A 15,720-nucleotide genomic window follows, 5' to 3' on the forward strand; every position below is an offset into this window, starting at 1 on the left:
ATTTGCACTAAAATTTTAGCTGGAGGTAGGCTGAAAGAATGAGAATGAGAATGACAAACAACCAAAGGAATCATGTATGCAAGCCATAAGAGACATATTCATGTTTATGTCAGAAACAACTTAAAGTACTGAAATTTTCAGTAACAGGCTACATTAACCAGAAAGTTCAAAGCTTAATTTGATTGCTGAATATTTTTAAGAAAAAAGTAAAGCCATGGGATGTTACTCAAGTTTCAAAGAGGAAAGGTTAAACAGAGTGGTTTCCAAAGTACCCATTTAGCAATAAATGCAATTATTAGTCTTTAGTATGAAAGAATTAAGTTATTATCTCAGTTTATGTTAGGTGGCTGGCTCCTATAGCAAGCATTTGGGCCAGGTAAGATGGCATCTAACTTGAAGACAGGAACCATTTCTTATTCATTTTCTTATTCTCAATGACTGACATAGTGCCTGCACATAGTAGACCTTATTAAATATCAGTTAAATGAATTATTTAAAGCATGATTACATAACTGTGCCTCTCATTATGCTAGGTTAACCCGATATAGGAGCTTTTTGAATCCTCACAGCAACCCTGCAAATTGCAGATACATAGGTAGTGTATAGCAAAGGTTATTAACAAATTGGATATAAACTCAGATTGGTTGGTTTCTGTTTTAGTTTCCTAGACTGCTAAAAGCAAATACCATGAAATAGTTTGGCATGAACAATGGGAATTTATTAGCTTACAGTTGTAAGGGTGAAAAAAGTCCAATTCGAGGCATCATCAAGGTGATGCTTTCTTCCTGAAGACCAGTTGCTGGCCATCCTTGATTCTTCTGCCACATGACAGGGCATATGGTGGCATCCACTTGCCTCTCCCTTCTCTTCCAGGTTTCATTGGTATCAGCTTCTTGCTTCTGTGGCTTTTTCTCCCTGTATTCATTCCATTTACAAAGGTCTCCAGTAAGAGGAATAAGACTCATCTTGAATGAGGTGGTTCACATTTTAAGTGAAGTGGCCTTTTCAAAAAGTCCTACTTAGAATGGGTTTACACCCACAGGAATGGATTCAATTTAAGAACATTTTGGCAGCATCGGGGGGTCGGGTACATTTAACTTCAAATCACCACAGGTTCCAAAGGCCATTCATTGCTGTTTTACCAAACGAGTTTAACTTTTTCAGTGATATAAGTAGTTTATCTCTCATTAATTGCCAACTAGTACCCAGCTTTCCCTTCATTAGTAATGCTGCCAATATATAGTTTCTGGGCAAGCAAGAGAACAGAGTGGCAGTTTAAAGGAAAATACTCTTGTGAATTTTAGAGATTTGGAAAAAATAGGGTTCCATATATCCAGTAAAATCCCATCTTAATTTTGTAATAATTCAAGAAAGGTTAAGATACTCACTTTTTTGTATTGAGAACCTATACTTCTTTACTTAAAGCCATGTAATTGACCTCAAAGTTGGGAGAGATGTATTCAGTTGGAAAATTTGGAAGGGAGACATATAGAACCAGGCTTGCTGACAACTTCAACATTTCATTCCAAGTACTCTCCATTTTATCCACCTTACTATTTAGAAATTTAATAGATAGTGAAGTAATTCTAGGCAGCATTTCCAAAGCAGAAAAATTACAAGGAAAATTATGTAGCCAGATCCTCTTGTTCAGTAAATAACCCTACTAGAGTGATATGGTTCATCTTATATGAATACCTCATCTAATTTTTAGCTCAGGCTTTTGTGTAGCTTGGTATATTGTGTTTGAAAGCATTTATTTGGCATGACGTGAAAAGTATTCTATAATTTAGGGTTTGCATATTCCATATTGAAAAGGTTTTACTATACTGAATTAATTTATAGCTTTATTGCCAAAGCATAACCTCTTATATATTTTCAGTCAGCTTAACAATAAAATAGCAGTTATTACTGAAAATTTCATCTAAATGATAGTATGAAAATGTAATTTACCTTTAATTAACATGTTTTAGGATTATGTCTATATAATGTAACATTTATTATCTTTGTTTTCTATTTGTTCTTTTTTAGATTGCTTCCTCCACAGTTTCCTCAGGAAAAACCAGTGATCAGTGTCTATCCACCTATACGGCATCACTTAATGGATAAACAAGGAGTGTATGTTACCGGTCCTTTAGTAAACAATGTAAGTATATGCTATAATTTTTTTTTCAGAGTAGTATAGCAGGTGTGTTCATTTTTAAAATATTTTAGAAATCTGAAAGATAAATAAATATTTTTACTGTGTTTATGTTTAATGGATAATACTCATTTTATTTATGATTGCAGATTGTTTTAAAGTGCCAAGAACCTGTTGAATTTAGAAATTTGGTTCATAGTGGGTCATTCCATAGTTCTTAGGCAGGGAAAAAATTCAAATATGCCTTAAACTTCTTTGGAAATGTATATGATTGATTAATATTATGGGTTGTAGCTTAAATGGGCTTTCATTATTTACCTTTAAACTTTCAAATTGTTATTAACAGTGAACTATGACAATATGTCAGCCCCATTATTGACTAAACTCTTAACCTGGTTTGCTAACTACCAAATATTTATGGTATTGAGTCTATGAGAAAATGGTTTGAGTTGTGTATTGCAAATGTTTTTAGTTGACACTAAAACATTTTATTTTATTTTAGTAAATACGCTTTACTTTGCAATTAATTCTTGACCTCCAAAAGTACGTTAAGATGCAAGTTTTAGAGTGACATTATGCCTAATGAGACTTTAGAATGTTCTTTTTCTAAAAATGATTTTAATGATCCTGAATTACTGTGACTTTCAGTTTACAATGCACTCAGATCTTGGAAAAATTATTCAGAGTCTATTGGATGAGTTTTGGAAGAATCCTCCAGTTTTGGCTCCCACTTCAACAGCATTTCCATAGTAAGCATATTCATAATAAATAAAAATGATTGCCTATATCTATTATTATCAGAATAATCACAATATAATTTAAATAATCAAATGATGTTAGAAGACAAATTATCTGATACTTTTTGGAGCCAGCTGTGTTCTACTCTTTTAGTTCTTCTAATATTTACCTTCTTTTTTTAGAATAATATGTACCTACTGCTGTCTCTTGATACTTTCATTCTACTTATTATCTACTGACATCCTGTTACGAAGGATGAATATTTTAGCTATTTTTCACAGATCTTCCCTCTCCCTCATCTTCACAATGAAATTATATCATGACTTTTATTGAATCCATATTTGGTGGTATTCACATTCCTTGGCTGCTCAGGCAAATACCATGCAATGGCTTGACATATGCAGTGGGAGTTTACTAGCTCACTAAAGAAAAAGCCCAAATCTAGGTGTCCTTGAGGTTGATGCTTTATTCTTCAAGACTGGCAGTCTGGGGCTGGCTGTTGGTGATTTTTAGTCCTTGGCTTCTCTCTCACATGACAATGCACATGGTGGCCTCTTGTGGCTTCTCAGGTCTCTTAAGAATTCTGTTGAATTTCAGCTTCTTTCTTCCTGTGGCTTTCCCTCTCTCTCTGTCAGTCTGAATTTCATTTTACTTCTGAAGGACACCAGTAATAGAATTAAGACCCACTCTGGGGGAAGGCAGGGCAAGATAGGGGTATAGAAGGGTGTGTGGAATTTAGTTCATCCTCTAGAGCAGCTAGTAAAAAGCCAGAAACTATTTGGCATACCTGTTTGGGGGACATCTGAGACCAGATACACATTGTACACCAGTTGGAAATGGGTGAAAGGGCCAAGATCGCAACACAGAACTTTGAGTATAGCCCCCAAAATCCAGAGGTTGGCACCCCTCCTCCACTGACATGGCAGGCTCAGTCGCAAACAGTTTCCTGTGGGAAAAAGAAGCAGTCTCTGCTGAGAACAAGGGACGGCAGCCCAGTCAAGCTCCAGTTTTTTTTTTTAATTTTTTTTTTTACATGGGCTGGCACCAGAAAATGAACCTGGATCTCTAGAATGGCAGGTGAGAATTCTGCCACTGAGCCACCGTCACACCACCCCCAGATTTTTATTTTGCCTTTGTTTTTTTTTTGTTTTTTACGTGGGCAGGCACTGGGAATTAAACCCAGGTCTCTGGCATAGCAGGCAAGAATTCTGCCACTGAGCAACCATTGCACTGCCCTTCCAATTGTGGATTTAATTAACAAATTTGGACTGCTGAATGAATAGAAGCTCCAAGCAAGATAAACCAAGAGCAAGCAGGAAAGGAATTGTGAGGTTTCTTCATCAGACAGAAGGTGGGGCTGACAAAAATAAACTTAGACTTTTGGAGTCCTCCCAGCCCAGCTCAAAATATGTGAAAAGGGCGGTGGTGCCCCAGAGCACTTAGAGCAGGTACCAACTCCAGCTCGATGGCAAATCTTGGGAGCTGGAGACTGGTTCTGAAAACAGATTTCTCTCTCTCTCTCTCTTTTTTTACTGTTCTAAGTAGCACATTAGAGGAAGCCTCAGACATTTTCATTTGTCAGCTCTGATCTAGGCAAGGGCAGATTTAAGATAAGTCATAGAGACAAAGTAGCAAGTCAAGTTAGGGAGTTAATTCCCTGATGAACTTATCTTTCCCAGGAAAAAGAGGGGGAAGGCCCAGCTCAAGTGGCAGCCTACACACAGAAAACTACCAGAAATTGCTATAAGATATCAAAGAAGACCTAAATAAATGGAAGGGCATACTATGTTCTTGGATTGAAAGACTAAATATAGTTAAGATACCAATTCTACCCAAATTGATTTATACATTCAATGCAATACCAATTAAAATCCCAACAACTGACTTTGCAGAAACATAAAAAATAATAACCAAATTTATTTGAAATGGTAGGCTGCCCCAAATAGCTAAAAATATTTTGAAGAAGAAGAATGAAGTGGGCGGTCTCACACTACTTGACTTTAAAGCATATTACAAAGCTACGGTGGTCAAAACAGCATTGTACTGGTATAAAGATAGATATACTGACCAGTGGAATCAAATTGAGTGTTCAGAAATAGATCCTCTCATCTATGGTCAATTGATCTTTGATAAGTCGGTCAAGCCAACTCAACTGGGACAAAGCAGCCTCTTCAATAAATGGTATTTGAAGAATTGGATCTCCACATCCAAAAAAATGGGAGAGGTCCCATATCTCACACCTTACACAAAAGTTAACTAAAAATGGATCAAAGACCTAAACTTTTAGAAGAAAATATAGGGAAATTTCTTATAGATTTTGTGAAAGAAGGTGATTTCCTAGACCTTACATCCAAAGCACAAGCAATGAAAAAAGAAATAGATAAATGGGATCACCTCAAAGATAAAACACCTGTGCATCAAAGCATTTTGTCAGGAAAGTAAAAAGGCAGCCTACACAATGGGAGACAATATTTGGAAACCACATATAAGATTAGTGTTTAATATCCAGAATATATGAAAAGATTTTTCAACTGAACAACAAAAAGACAACCTAATTTAAAAATGGGCAAAAGACATGGACAGACATCTTTCAGAAGAAGTTATACAAATAGCTCAAAAACATGAAAAGATGCTCAATATCACTGGCTATTAGGAAATGCAAATCAAAACCATGGTGAGATAGCATCTCACATCTACTAGCATGGCCATTTAAAAAAAAAACAGAAAACAAGTGTTGGAGAGGATGTGAAGTAAGAGATATACTCATTCACTGTTGGTGCTAACACAGGATGGTGCAGCCACTCTGGAAGGCAGTTTGGAGGTTCCTCAGGAAGCTACGTACAGAATTGCCCTATGAACTAGCAGTCTCATTACTACATGTATATTTGTACAAACTGAAGGCAAGGACACAAACAGACATTTGCACACTTGTATTTATAGTGGCATTGTTCATAATTGTCAAGAGAGGGGAAACAGCCCAAGTGTCCATCAGTGGATGAGTGGGTTAAGCAAACTGTGATATATATATATATATGATGTTATGCAGCTGTAAGACAGAATAAAGTGATGAAGATGTAACAACATGGATGAACCTTGAGGACATTATGCTGAGTGTAATTAGCCAGAAACAAAAGATGAATACTGTATGTTCTAACTAATATGAACTAACATTAGTGAGTGAACTTTGAAGGTTACAGTTATGGATTATCAGGAGCTAGAGAGTAGAGATTGGACATTTGATGCTGAGAAATTACAGAATATTCAACAGGAATGATTGTAAAAATTCTGAAATGGATAGCACAATACTGTCTAATGGTAGCACAATATTGTAAGTACACTGAGTGAATCTGAGTGTGAGTACAGTTGAGACAGGAGGGTTGGGGTATGTATTACACCAGAAGCATGATAGAGGATAAGGACAAGGCCTGGGATGGTATAACTTAATGATGCCTAGAGTAGACAATGATGGTGATTAAATATACAAATATAAGAATGTTTTCACATGAGAAAGAACAAATGAATGTCAACATAGCAAGGTGTTGAAAATGGTATGGTATACAGGGGGGAAAATACAATCAATGCCAACTGAAGTCTACAGTTAACAGTAATATTGTAATATGCTTCCACTGACTGTAACAAAGGCGACATGCCAAAGCTAAATGTCAATAAGGGGGGGATGTTGCGGGAGGTATGGGATTCTTTGAGGAAGAAAAGCAAATGACCTCATATAGAGTGTGGTGCTGAAGTCACAACTACGATTATACCAGGAACCATTGGTTTTTTACGTAGGTTGAATTGTTTGTTTGATTAAAACTGTTTAAAAATGAACAGAGAGATCTAAGTGCTGAAGAAAATGTGGAGAGGGAGATGTACCTAATTACTGTTAGTAGGGAAGTAAAGTGGTGTGATCCCTCTGGAGGCAGTGTAGAGGCTCCACAGGAGGCTAGGCATGGGGTTGCCATATGACCCTGCAACCCTGTAGTTTTAGGTGTTACACTGGTTTGAAAGTGTTATGTACCCCAGAAAAGCCATTCCATTTCTGTTATATTGCATTCTGGCAGCATTAATCCTGATTCAGTATTGTAGGGTGGAAACCTTTGATTAGATTGTTTCCATGGAGATTGACCCAGTCAATTGTGGGTTTGACCTTTAGATTAGATTGCTTCCATGGAGATGTGATACGCACAGTTGTGGGTGTGGCCTTTTGATTAGGTGGAGGTGTGATTCTGCCCATTTATGGGTGGGTCCTGACTTGTTTACTGGAGTCCTTTAAAAGGGGAGGCATTTTGGGGAAAACAGAGTTGCTTCAGAAGCAACATAGATGCAGACATTTGGAGATGCTTGGAGTGCCAAAGGAGATTCTTGGAGTACTGACAGAGAGAGAGCAAACACTTAGTCATGGACGTTTGGAGATGCAAAACCCAGTAGATGTCACCATGTGCCTTCCCATGAGATGCTAAGCAAACCAGAACCCAGAGTTGTGTCCCAGGGGAGCTAAATGAAGGCTCACAGACACTCAGAGAGAAAACTACTGGCATCAGAAGCTGGAAGCAGTGGAACCAGGAACAAGGACCAGCAGACACCAGCTTTGTGCCTTCCCATGTGTCCCTAGTTTGCTGGCTGCTGGAATTGATATACCAGAAATAGAATGGCTTTTAAAAAGTGGAATTTAATAAGTTGTAAGTTTACAGTTCTAAGGCCATGAAAATTTCCCAATTAAAGCAAATCTATAAAAATGTCCAGTCTAAGGCGTCAGGGAAAAATAACTTGCCTCAAGAAGGCCAATGACATTCAGGGTTTCTCTCTCAACTGGAAAGGCACATGGGGAAATGGCGGCATCTGCTAGCTTTCTCTCCAGGCTTCTTGTTTCATGAAGCTCTCCCAGGAGCATTTTCCTTCTTCACCTCAAAATGTCTCTGGATACATGGGCTCTGTGGTTTTGTGCTCTCTCACAGGTCTGTCATCATTCTCCAAAATGTGTCCTCTTTTAAAGGATTCCAGTAAACTAATCAAGACCCACCTGGAATAGGTGGAGTCACATCTCCCTCTAATGAAAGGGTAATACCTACAATTGGCTGAGTCACTTCTCCTTGGAGATAACCTAATCAAGTTTCCAACATACGGTGCTAAATAGGGTTTTAAAAATGGTTGCTCCGCATGATGGGATTAGGATTAAACCGTGGCTTTTCTGGGGTACATAATCCTTTTAAACCAGCACACCATGTGACAGACATCAGCCTTTCTTGAGTCAAGATATCTTCTATGGATGCCTTAGTTTGGACATTTTTATGACCTTAAAACTGTAAACTTGTAACTTAATAAATTCCCTTTTTAAAAGCCATTCCATTTATGTTATATTGCATTCTGGCAGCATTTAGTAAACCAAAACAGGTGTATGCTTGCAGGAAGTGAGAATGGGGACACAAATGACATTTGCACACTGGTGTTTATGGCAGCAGTGTTCACATTATGCAATAGATGGGAGTACATCAACTGAGGAATGGAAATGGGAACTGTGGTTTATACATACAATGGAACATTGAGTGGCTGCAAAAAGGAATGAAGTTGTGAGGCATGCAATGTGGTGATTGAAACTTGAGGAGAGTATGTTGAGTGAAATAAGGCCAGAAACAAAAAGGGAAATATTATAATGCCTCACTAATATGGACTAACAATGTTGTGCAAATTCTGAAAGGTGAATTCAAAAGCATAGATTATCAGGTGAAGGTTATTGAAAAAATTCCTAGATTGTAAGCTCTTATAGCAGTCACAATTATTCTGGACTTGTAACTGTTATTTCTAAATTCTGCGATGCTGAGCTATTTGTGTATCACTTGGCTGTTCCCTCGAACTTTAGGTATTTGTGACACCTGAGACTCAGAACTAGAGTTCTGCAGCTATGAAAGTCAGCATTACCCAATACAGCAACTTAGAAAAAGTGATCAGACTTCAGAGATATGAATGACACCTATCTGGGTAGAACTAAGGTAAATCAGACTAAAGGGTAAAGGATGATGGTGACTGTATTTTAAAACTTCAACTTCTGTGTAAGACCAAAAGAAGAGATATTTATTTGGTGCAAAATTTATATTTTTGGTAACACACTATCTAATCTAACTTGTATGGTCAGCTTATGTGAACACCATAACTACATGGAACCTTGAATAGGAAGTGAGATCTTGTTGGTTTGTGCAGATTGGTGTTGGTATAATCATCCCAGAGTAATCTGGGCAGAAAATTTTAAAATGTTTACAAAGTCCCCTTGAGGGGATGGGGAAAAAGGTGGAAATATTAAACTTCCCCACCTGGGAAAGACCTGATATTCTTGCAATCAGTGGGGACTGCCAGCTTGAAGGGATAGGCTTGCCATTATGAAACTTATTCCTACAAAGGAGAAGCTAAGCCTCCCTATGAGTATAGGTCACCCCAGAGAACCTCTTTTATTGTTCAGATGTGGCCTCTCTCTAAGACAACTCTCTAGGTAAACTGTTGCCCCCCATCCTATGTGGGACATGACTCCCAGGGAGATAAATCTCCCTGGCAGCACTTAGAACATGACTCACAGTGATGAGCCTGGCTCTGGAATGTGGAATTGAGAAAGGCTTCTTTACCAAAAGGGGGAAGAGAAATGAGCTGAGAGATTTCAAATAGTCAAGAGGTCATTCCAGAGGTTATTCTCGTGTAGTATATAGATATCCCTTTTCAGTTTTTGGTGTATTGGAGTAGCTAGAGGGAAATACCTGCAACTTTTGAAATGGAATCAAATAGCCTTGATTCTTGAAGATGATTGAATAACTATAGAGCTCTTAAGGTGTGATCATATGAGTGTGAAAACCTTGTGACTGACACTCCCTTTATCCAATGTATGGACAGATGAGTAAGAAAGAAAAAAAACACAAAAATAAATAATAGCGTGGGATGAGGCATATGGGATGTTTTGTGTTTTTTTTTTTTTTTTGCTTTTATTATTTTAATTTTTTTGAATAATGAAAATGTTCAAAAATCTATCGTGATGATGAATATATCTTTATTTGCAGCTAATGATGATAGTGTGAACCACTGATTGTATACTTTGGATGATTATATGGTATGTGAATATATAATATATCAATAAAATTGCATTAAGAATAAAAGGACCCACCCTTACTGGTTTGGGCCACAGCTTAACTAAAGTAACCTCATCAAAAGGTGCTATTTATAATGGGTTCACATCCACAGGAATGTATTAAGTTTAAGAGCATGTTTTTCTGAGGTACATTCAGGTCCAAAGTGTTTTAATTACTTTGACTCCCTAGATATTGTCCACTGCTAAGTACTTTACAATTGTTACATTTCCCTTTTGGTATAATTTTTTGCTTTTTCTAGAATTAAATCCAGAAATAAAACTGGAATTAATTCCTTCAATTTTCCGTTGATTTCATTAGAGCATCTGTTTAATTTTCCATACCTTTCAGCAACTCTGGAAAAAAATATCTCTTAAATCATTTTTTTCACATCATCGAACCCTCAGTCAATCTGTAGGTTCCAATTTCTTCCCCTGCAGACAGCCTTCCTTTTTTTTTTTTTTTTAAAGTTAAACCTGTATTTATTTTCTAGCACTGTTAAACATTACATAAAACATTCAAGTGGCAAGTAATTATAATGCAAGCCCTTGCATGGCAATCCAAATTTATTGAACTACTGATGCTAAATTATACAAAATTGCACCACTTTAATTAAGGCTTTTAGTTTACATTTGGCCACCCCCAAGTAGTTGTAACATTAGGTTGTTCAATTTAAATACTGGGGCTCCCTGTTGGATAGACATACAGTCTTTATACCCAAACATTAATGCATAGAAAGCAACAAAGCAAACAGTAACTATTGCTGTTTTTTAAATAAAACAGCAATAGTTACTGCAAATTAAGCCTTGTGACCAATTACACATGATTAAAATTACTTCCCACATCCACAGTACTCGTCCACCATTTAACATCTCAACCAAAACGTTACACATGTGAAACAATCACTAACAGGCAAAAATACTAAACCTGTATATTTGGTATTGCAAATACACTTATGCATGAGCAAGCAAGGGATTCACAGTGAGAATCTACAGCTGCAGAAGCCTGAAAATGATTTACAAAAAATTGTTAAATCATTAAAAAATTGTTTGAAAATATACACTTCTTGTTGTAGACCCCAACTGTACACACAACTATAAACATCGTTCCCTATGTAAACAAAAAAGGAAACATAATAAGAGATTTGAAAAGTCTGGACATTTCCTTCCCAACAGATATTAAAGGCAGTGTTTTTAATCTAAGACATTTTACTGAAAGGACTATCATATTTTAAAGACAAGATCACTGTCTCCACAGGTTTTTCAAAAATTAAAAAAACTACATAGCTGCATTAATCAAAAGCGCTTATTTTTTGCAATACAATGATAATGACCTTGAATTTCTTAAAAATTACAATAAGCTACAAGTATCGAAGAAGTGAAGTTATCTGGAGTAGTCTACATAGAAGCTCTTTGGACTTTCTTTTATTAAGCTAAAATAGTGGTGCTTTTAGGATTTACGTTATTGTACTCTCCAATACAAAGTTTATGGGGTGTGTTAAAGTATACAGTATACCATTTTCATACATGTACAACATTGGTGGATGAAGGATGTCTCTTAATAAGCAGTAATACTAGATGTAGCCTCTGGTTTTACCAGCTGTATACTCTAGGGCTATTATATAAGTAAAAATCTCTCTTGTGATACTGGAAAGCATTTAGAATGTGCAAACTGATGTAGTAGCTTTCATCCGCCTCTTAAAGGGTACCACCACAGGAAAGTCCATTTAAGATGTTGGTAGGTCTAACAAATTGGAATGCTGGCACTGTTGAATTGGGCAACAGTTCTTCAGACCTGGGTCAGAGCTACAGTGCATTTGGTATATTAAAGCAGCTGACATGATGTCTTTTTGCAGGCCTTCCCAGGCACTGGCGTTTTTCTGTTAATTTGCCATACTAGGTCATAAAAGATCTCATTAACGTTAATTTTTTATTTTGCAGAAGATTCTAAGAATGCACAGTTGTTCCACTGTCTTGCTAGATTTTGACCTTGCTCCTTTCCTACAACTCTTTCGTCCTCCAAGTCACACTTACTACCAATCAGAATCATTGGAACATCATCAGTGTCTTTTACTCGAAGAATCTGTTCTCTCAGATCTTGTAAATCATTAAGTGTGGATTGTCTTGTGATGGAATAAACTAATGCAAAGCCTTGTGCATTTTTCATGTACAAATCCCTCATTGCTGTAAATTGTTCCGTTCCTGCAGTATCCAAGATTTCGAGCATACACTGTTGTGCATCTACTTCAACATGCTTTCTATAAGAATCTTCTATTGTAGGATCATATTTTTCAACAAAAATTCTTTGAACAAACTGCACAGTCAGAGCAGACTTTCCAACACCTCCTGAGCCAAGAATGACTAGCTTATACTCATGCATGGTGTGAAGTTGTCAAAATCTAGTACCTTTCGCGCTTCACCGGTCCGCTCAGCGGGTGTCTCCTCGCGCTCCCTCCGGGTCGCTGCTCCCAGCGCCACAGCTGTACTGCCAATACCGCCACTCCAGCTGATTATCATCCTTCCATTTTTAACTAGTTACTCTCTATGACAGCTGCATAGGAACTTCTCTTTATTGTCATCCCAGGACTTCCCTTTGCCTCTTTCCTGTATTGAATTCTCCATTTCCTGGATCTTGTGTTTTCCTTTTTCAGGCTACTTCCTAATTGCTTCGTTAGCCTTCCAGTAGTTTCCTAAGTAAAGCTATCTTCCAGTTACTAAGGATTCAAAACAAAGTACCCTAAACTTATGGTTAAAACAATGACAACATTTATTTTCCTTACAAATCAGCAAAATCTGGCCAGGGACCAGCTGAGATAGCTTATATTTGTTCTACTTTTTGCATTAGCTGGCATGGCTTGAAGTCTGAGGGCTGAAATCATCTGAATGCTTCCTTATTCATATGTCTGGCAGTTGATATTGGCTGATCACTGACACTTTAGCTGAGCCATCAGCCAATACATTTGTATGTGGCTTCTCTGTGTGGCCTGGGCTTCTTCATAGTGTGGTGGCTGAGTTCTAAGGGTGAGAATCTCAGGGGAGTGAGCAAGATCCATGGAAGCTGTATTGTCTTTTGTGATATAACCCTGCATATCATTCAGCATCATTTCTGTTTCACTGTTTGTAAAGTCAGTCACAAAGTCCCATTTCATTTCAAAGAGGAACAGAAATAGATTCCATATGTTGAGGGGATGGCAAAGTTCTGGAAAAGCATATAGCACTGAAAATAAAGCTGCAGGCACTTTTGAAAAAATACAGTCTGTTACAGTTCTCCTACTGGTCACAGCAATTCACGTTTCTCCCACACAAAAATACACTTATCCTTTTTTCTCAAGAACTTCCAGAGTTCATCACCTTACAGAATCAGACTCATGTTCAGAATCCAGAGTTTTCTCTGGATAAATTAGGTTCAGATGCAGATGAGATTTCTCGGATATGTTCCTAGAGTACAATTACTCTTGAACTGAAGACAATTGAATTAAAAACCAGTTAGCTTCTCCTCACACACATCATAAAATAGTAGGACAGATCTTAGGATAACCACATAAGACATTTCCATTCAAAAAGGGAGAAAATGGAAGGCACATGTGTCTGTGGCAATTCTGAAATCCAGCTGGGCACGTTTCCATTTTTCTACAATTAGGATTTAGTCTTATGGTATTAGGGTTCTCCAGAAAAAGAGAACCAACAGGACATACATACACAAGGAGATTATAAGAATCGTTCACATGACCGGGGGCTGCCGAGTCCAAACTCCATAAGGCAAGCCACAAGTTGGGAACTCCACTAAAGGTGAAATTGAGTTCCCCCACGGAAGCTGGGTGATTGAAGTAGAAGCAGAAATTCTTTACTGACTTCTGAAATCCTCAGTTTTGGTACCTCCAACTGATTGGATGAAGAGACTCCCCACATTGCTGAGAGCAGCCTCCTTTGTTGATTGTAGATGCAAACAGCTGTAGGTGTAATCAGCTGAAAATAGACACAAATCCATCTATGAAATACCCCACAGTAATTGGATATCAAAACCTAGCTAGGTTAATATATGGAATTGACCATCACACTTACTTCATGCGAATGATTCTCCACAGTATGATTCTAATTTTCTGTTGCATTTTCGGAGTCATTCTTCCTTTCCATAAAATGCAGCCCTTCTTTACAGCTGAATAGGTTTTTCAGCCTGCTTTCTGCTTATATATATATTTTGCTCCCTTTTCATCCATTTCTTTAGTTTGCATCCAATGCCAATCAATTCCATAATATGAGAAGTTACTATGAATCAAAGCATAAATACACAAACAATATATAATCCAAAACAGATGTACAGCATTCAGTTATGAAGCAAAAGAGAATGGCCAGTCATACACGCAGTGGCTTGAGAGCTCATGGATCTGTTGTTGCAATATAGATTTCTAAAAAAGGAAAAAAAATTACTGGAATATCTGAGCATCAGTATGTGACTAATGCAATCAAAAGAACTTCATGGAATGTCTATTTTTTTTACAAATTTCTGTGTATCAAGGTAGTTGTAAAAGATTTACTTTCCAGAATCAAGCCTACTTTAGTCATAGGACCATATTTTATCTATCTAAACATACGAACCAATATAGAAAGTGTTCCAAATGTGGCTGTCTGATTCATAAAATTGAAGTATTTACAGCAAGTTAAAAGGTTTTGTGAATTTAATGCAGGATAGCTCTAGTCTTCACTTCCCAGATACTTAATATACATTACTTTTGGTTCCTTCAGGTTTGCTTTTTTAATTTCAAGACTTGCCAATTTAGCCTTCAATACAAATCATTTATTAAACTGTAAAAAGCATTCAACATATGTAGAAATTAAAAAGCAGCATTTTGAAATTAGCTGAGGTCAGGAATCAGTGTAGCTAAATGTATCTGGTACTGTTGTTGAATGGGGACATGAAGAGAAATGCCTACCATTTGATTTTATAAATGTATAAACAAGATTTACTCATTCTGCTTGGATTTGGGGTAGATTCCAATCCATCACTGCCCAGGCACAGGTCAAATGCTATGTAAAAAGTCAAATACAATACCATATCCAAAGCCTCAGAGGTAAGAGAGTTCAGTTCCCGAGAGAACACTGATAGCTTAACAATGTAAAACTTTATCTACAGTATATCAGCATTAAATTAGAACTGGTGAAACAGTATATGAAGGATTTACAGTAATACCTGGAATTGTTTGTTTTTGTTTTGTTTTGTTTGTCTATTTTTGGTATAATTGTTTTACTGGATTATTTAAAGATTATTCTGTTCAACACATCTGGACAACTCTATTTTCTTTCATAAATAGAATCATAGAAGCTTTTAAATTATCTAATCATTTTATGGCCTTACATATTTAATGTCCCAAATGAAAACTGAATCTCCATTCCACATTTCATCCTTTTAATCTAGATAAGATAAAATCTCTTTTTAAGGCATAGTTTTATGTGCCCATATTTCTTAATCCACATTTAAGGATACCATCTGTTAATTTTCAATATTATGTCTCTTCATTTTCTATATGAAACTCTAGAAGACTTAATTGGCATTCATCACCTAGTCAAATCCTTCACACACTCTTCAAACCAGTCAGATTTGGGATTCTCAACATTTTTGTGTTGATATTGTGACAATATTGATGTGTTGATGAAATAAAGTATAGAATTTATAGATTTGATGAAGACTTGATTTTCCTTTCCACACTGGACTTCTAGATGCCATTTGGACTAGATTTAGAAGATA

General features: G+C 36.8%; 1 protein-coding gene and 1 pseudogene across 1 annotated transcript in view; one reads left to right on the plus strand and one right to left on the minus strand.

The window, feature by feature from the left end:
* Positions 1-15,720, plus strand: part of VPS37A (VPS37A subunit of ESCRT-I) — a 63,742-nt gene that overhangs the window by 22,616 nt on the left and 25,406 nt on the right. Inside the window, exons 3-4 of the mRNA XM_077144380.1 lie at positions 2,029-2,143; positions 2,786-2,886. Of these exons, the coding sequence (XP_077000495.1) occupies positions 2,029-2,143; positions 2,786-2,886 (216 nt within the window). The remainder of the gene's footprint in view (positions 1-2,028; positions 2,144-2,785; positions 2,887-15,720) is intronic.
* Positions 11,908-12,357, minus strand: LOC143669786 (ras-related protein Rap-1b pseudogene; annotated as a pseudogene).

Source organism: Tamandua tetradactyla, chromosome 26, assembly GCF_023851605.1.
Source record: "Tamandua tetradactyla isolate mTamTet1 chromosome 26, mTamTet1.pri, whole genome shotgun sequence".
Classification (NCBI taxonomy): domain Eukaryota; kingdom Metazoa; phylum Chordata; class Mammalia; order Pilosa; family Myrmecophagidae; genus Tamandua; species Tamandua tetradactyla.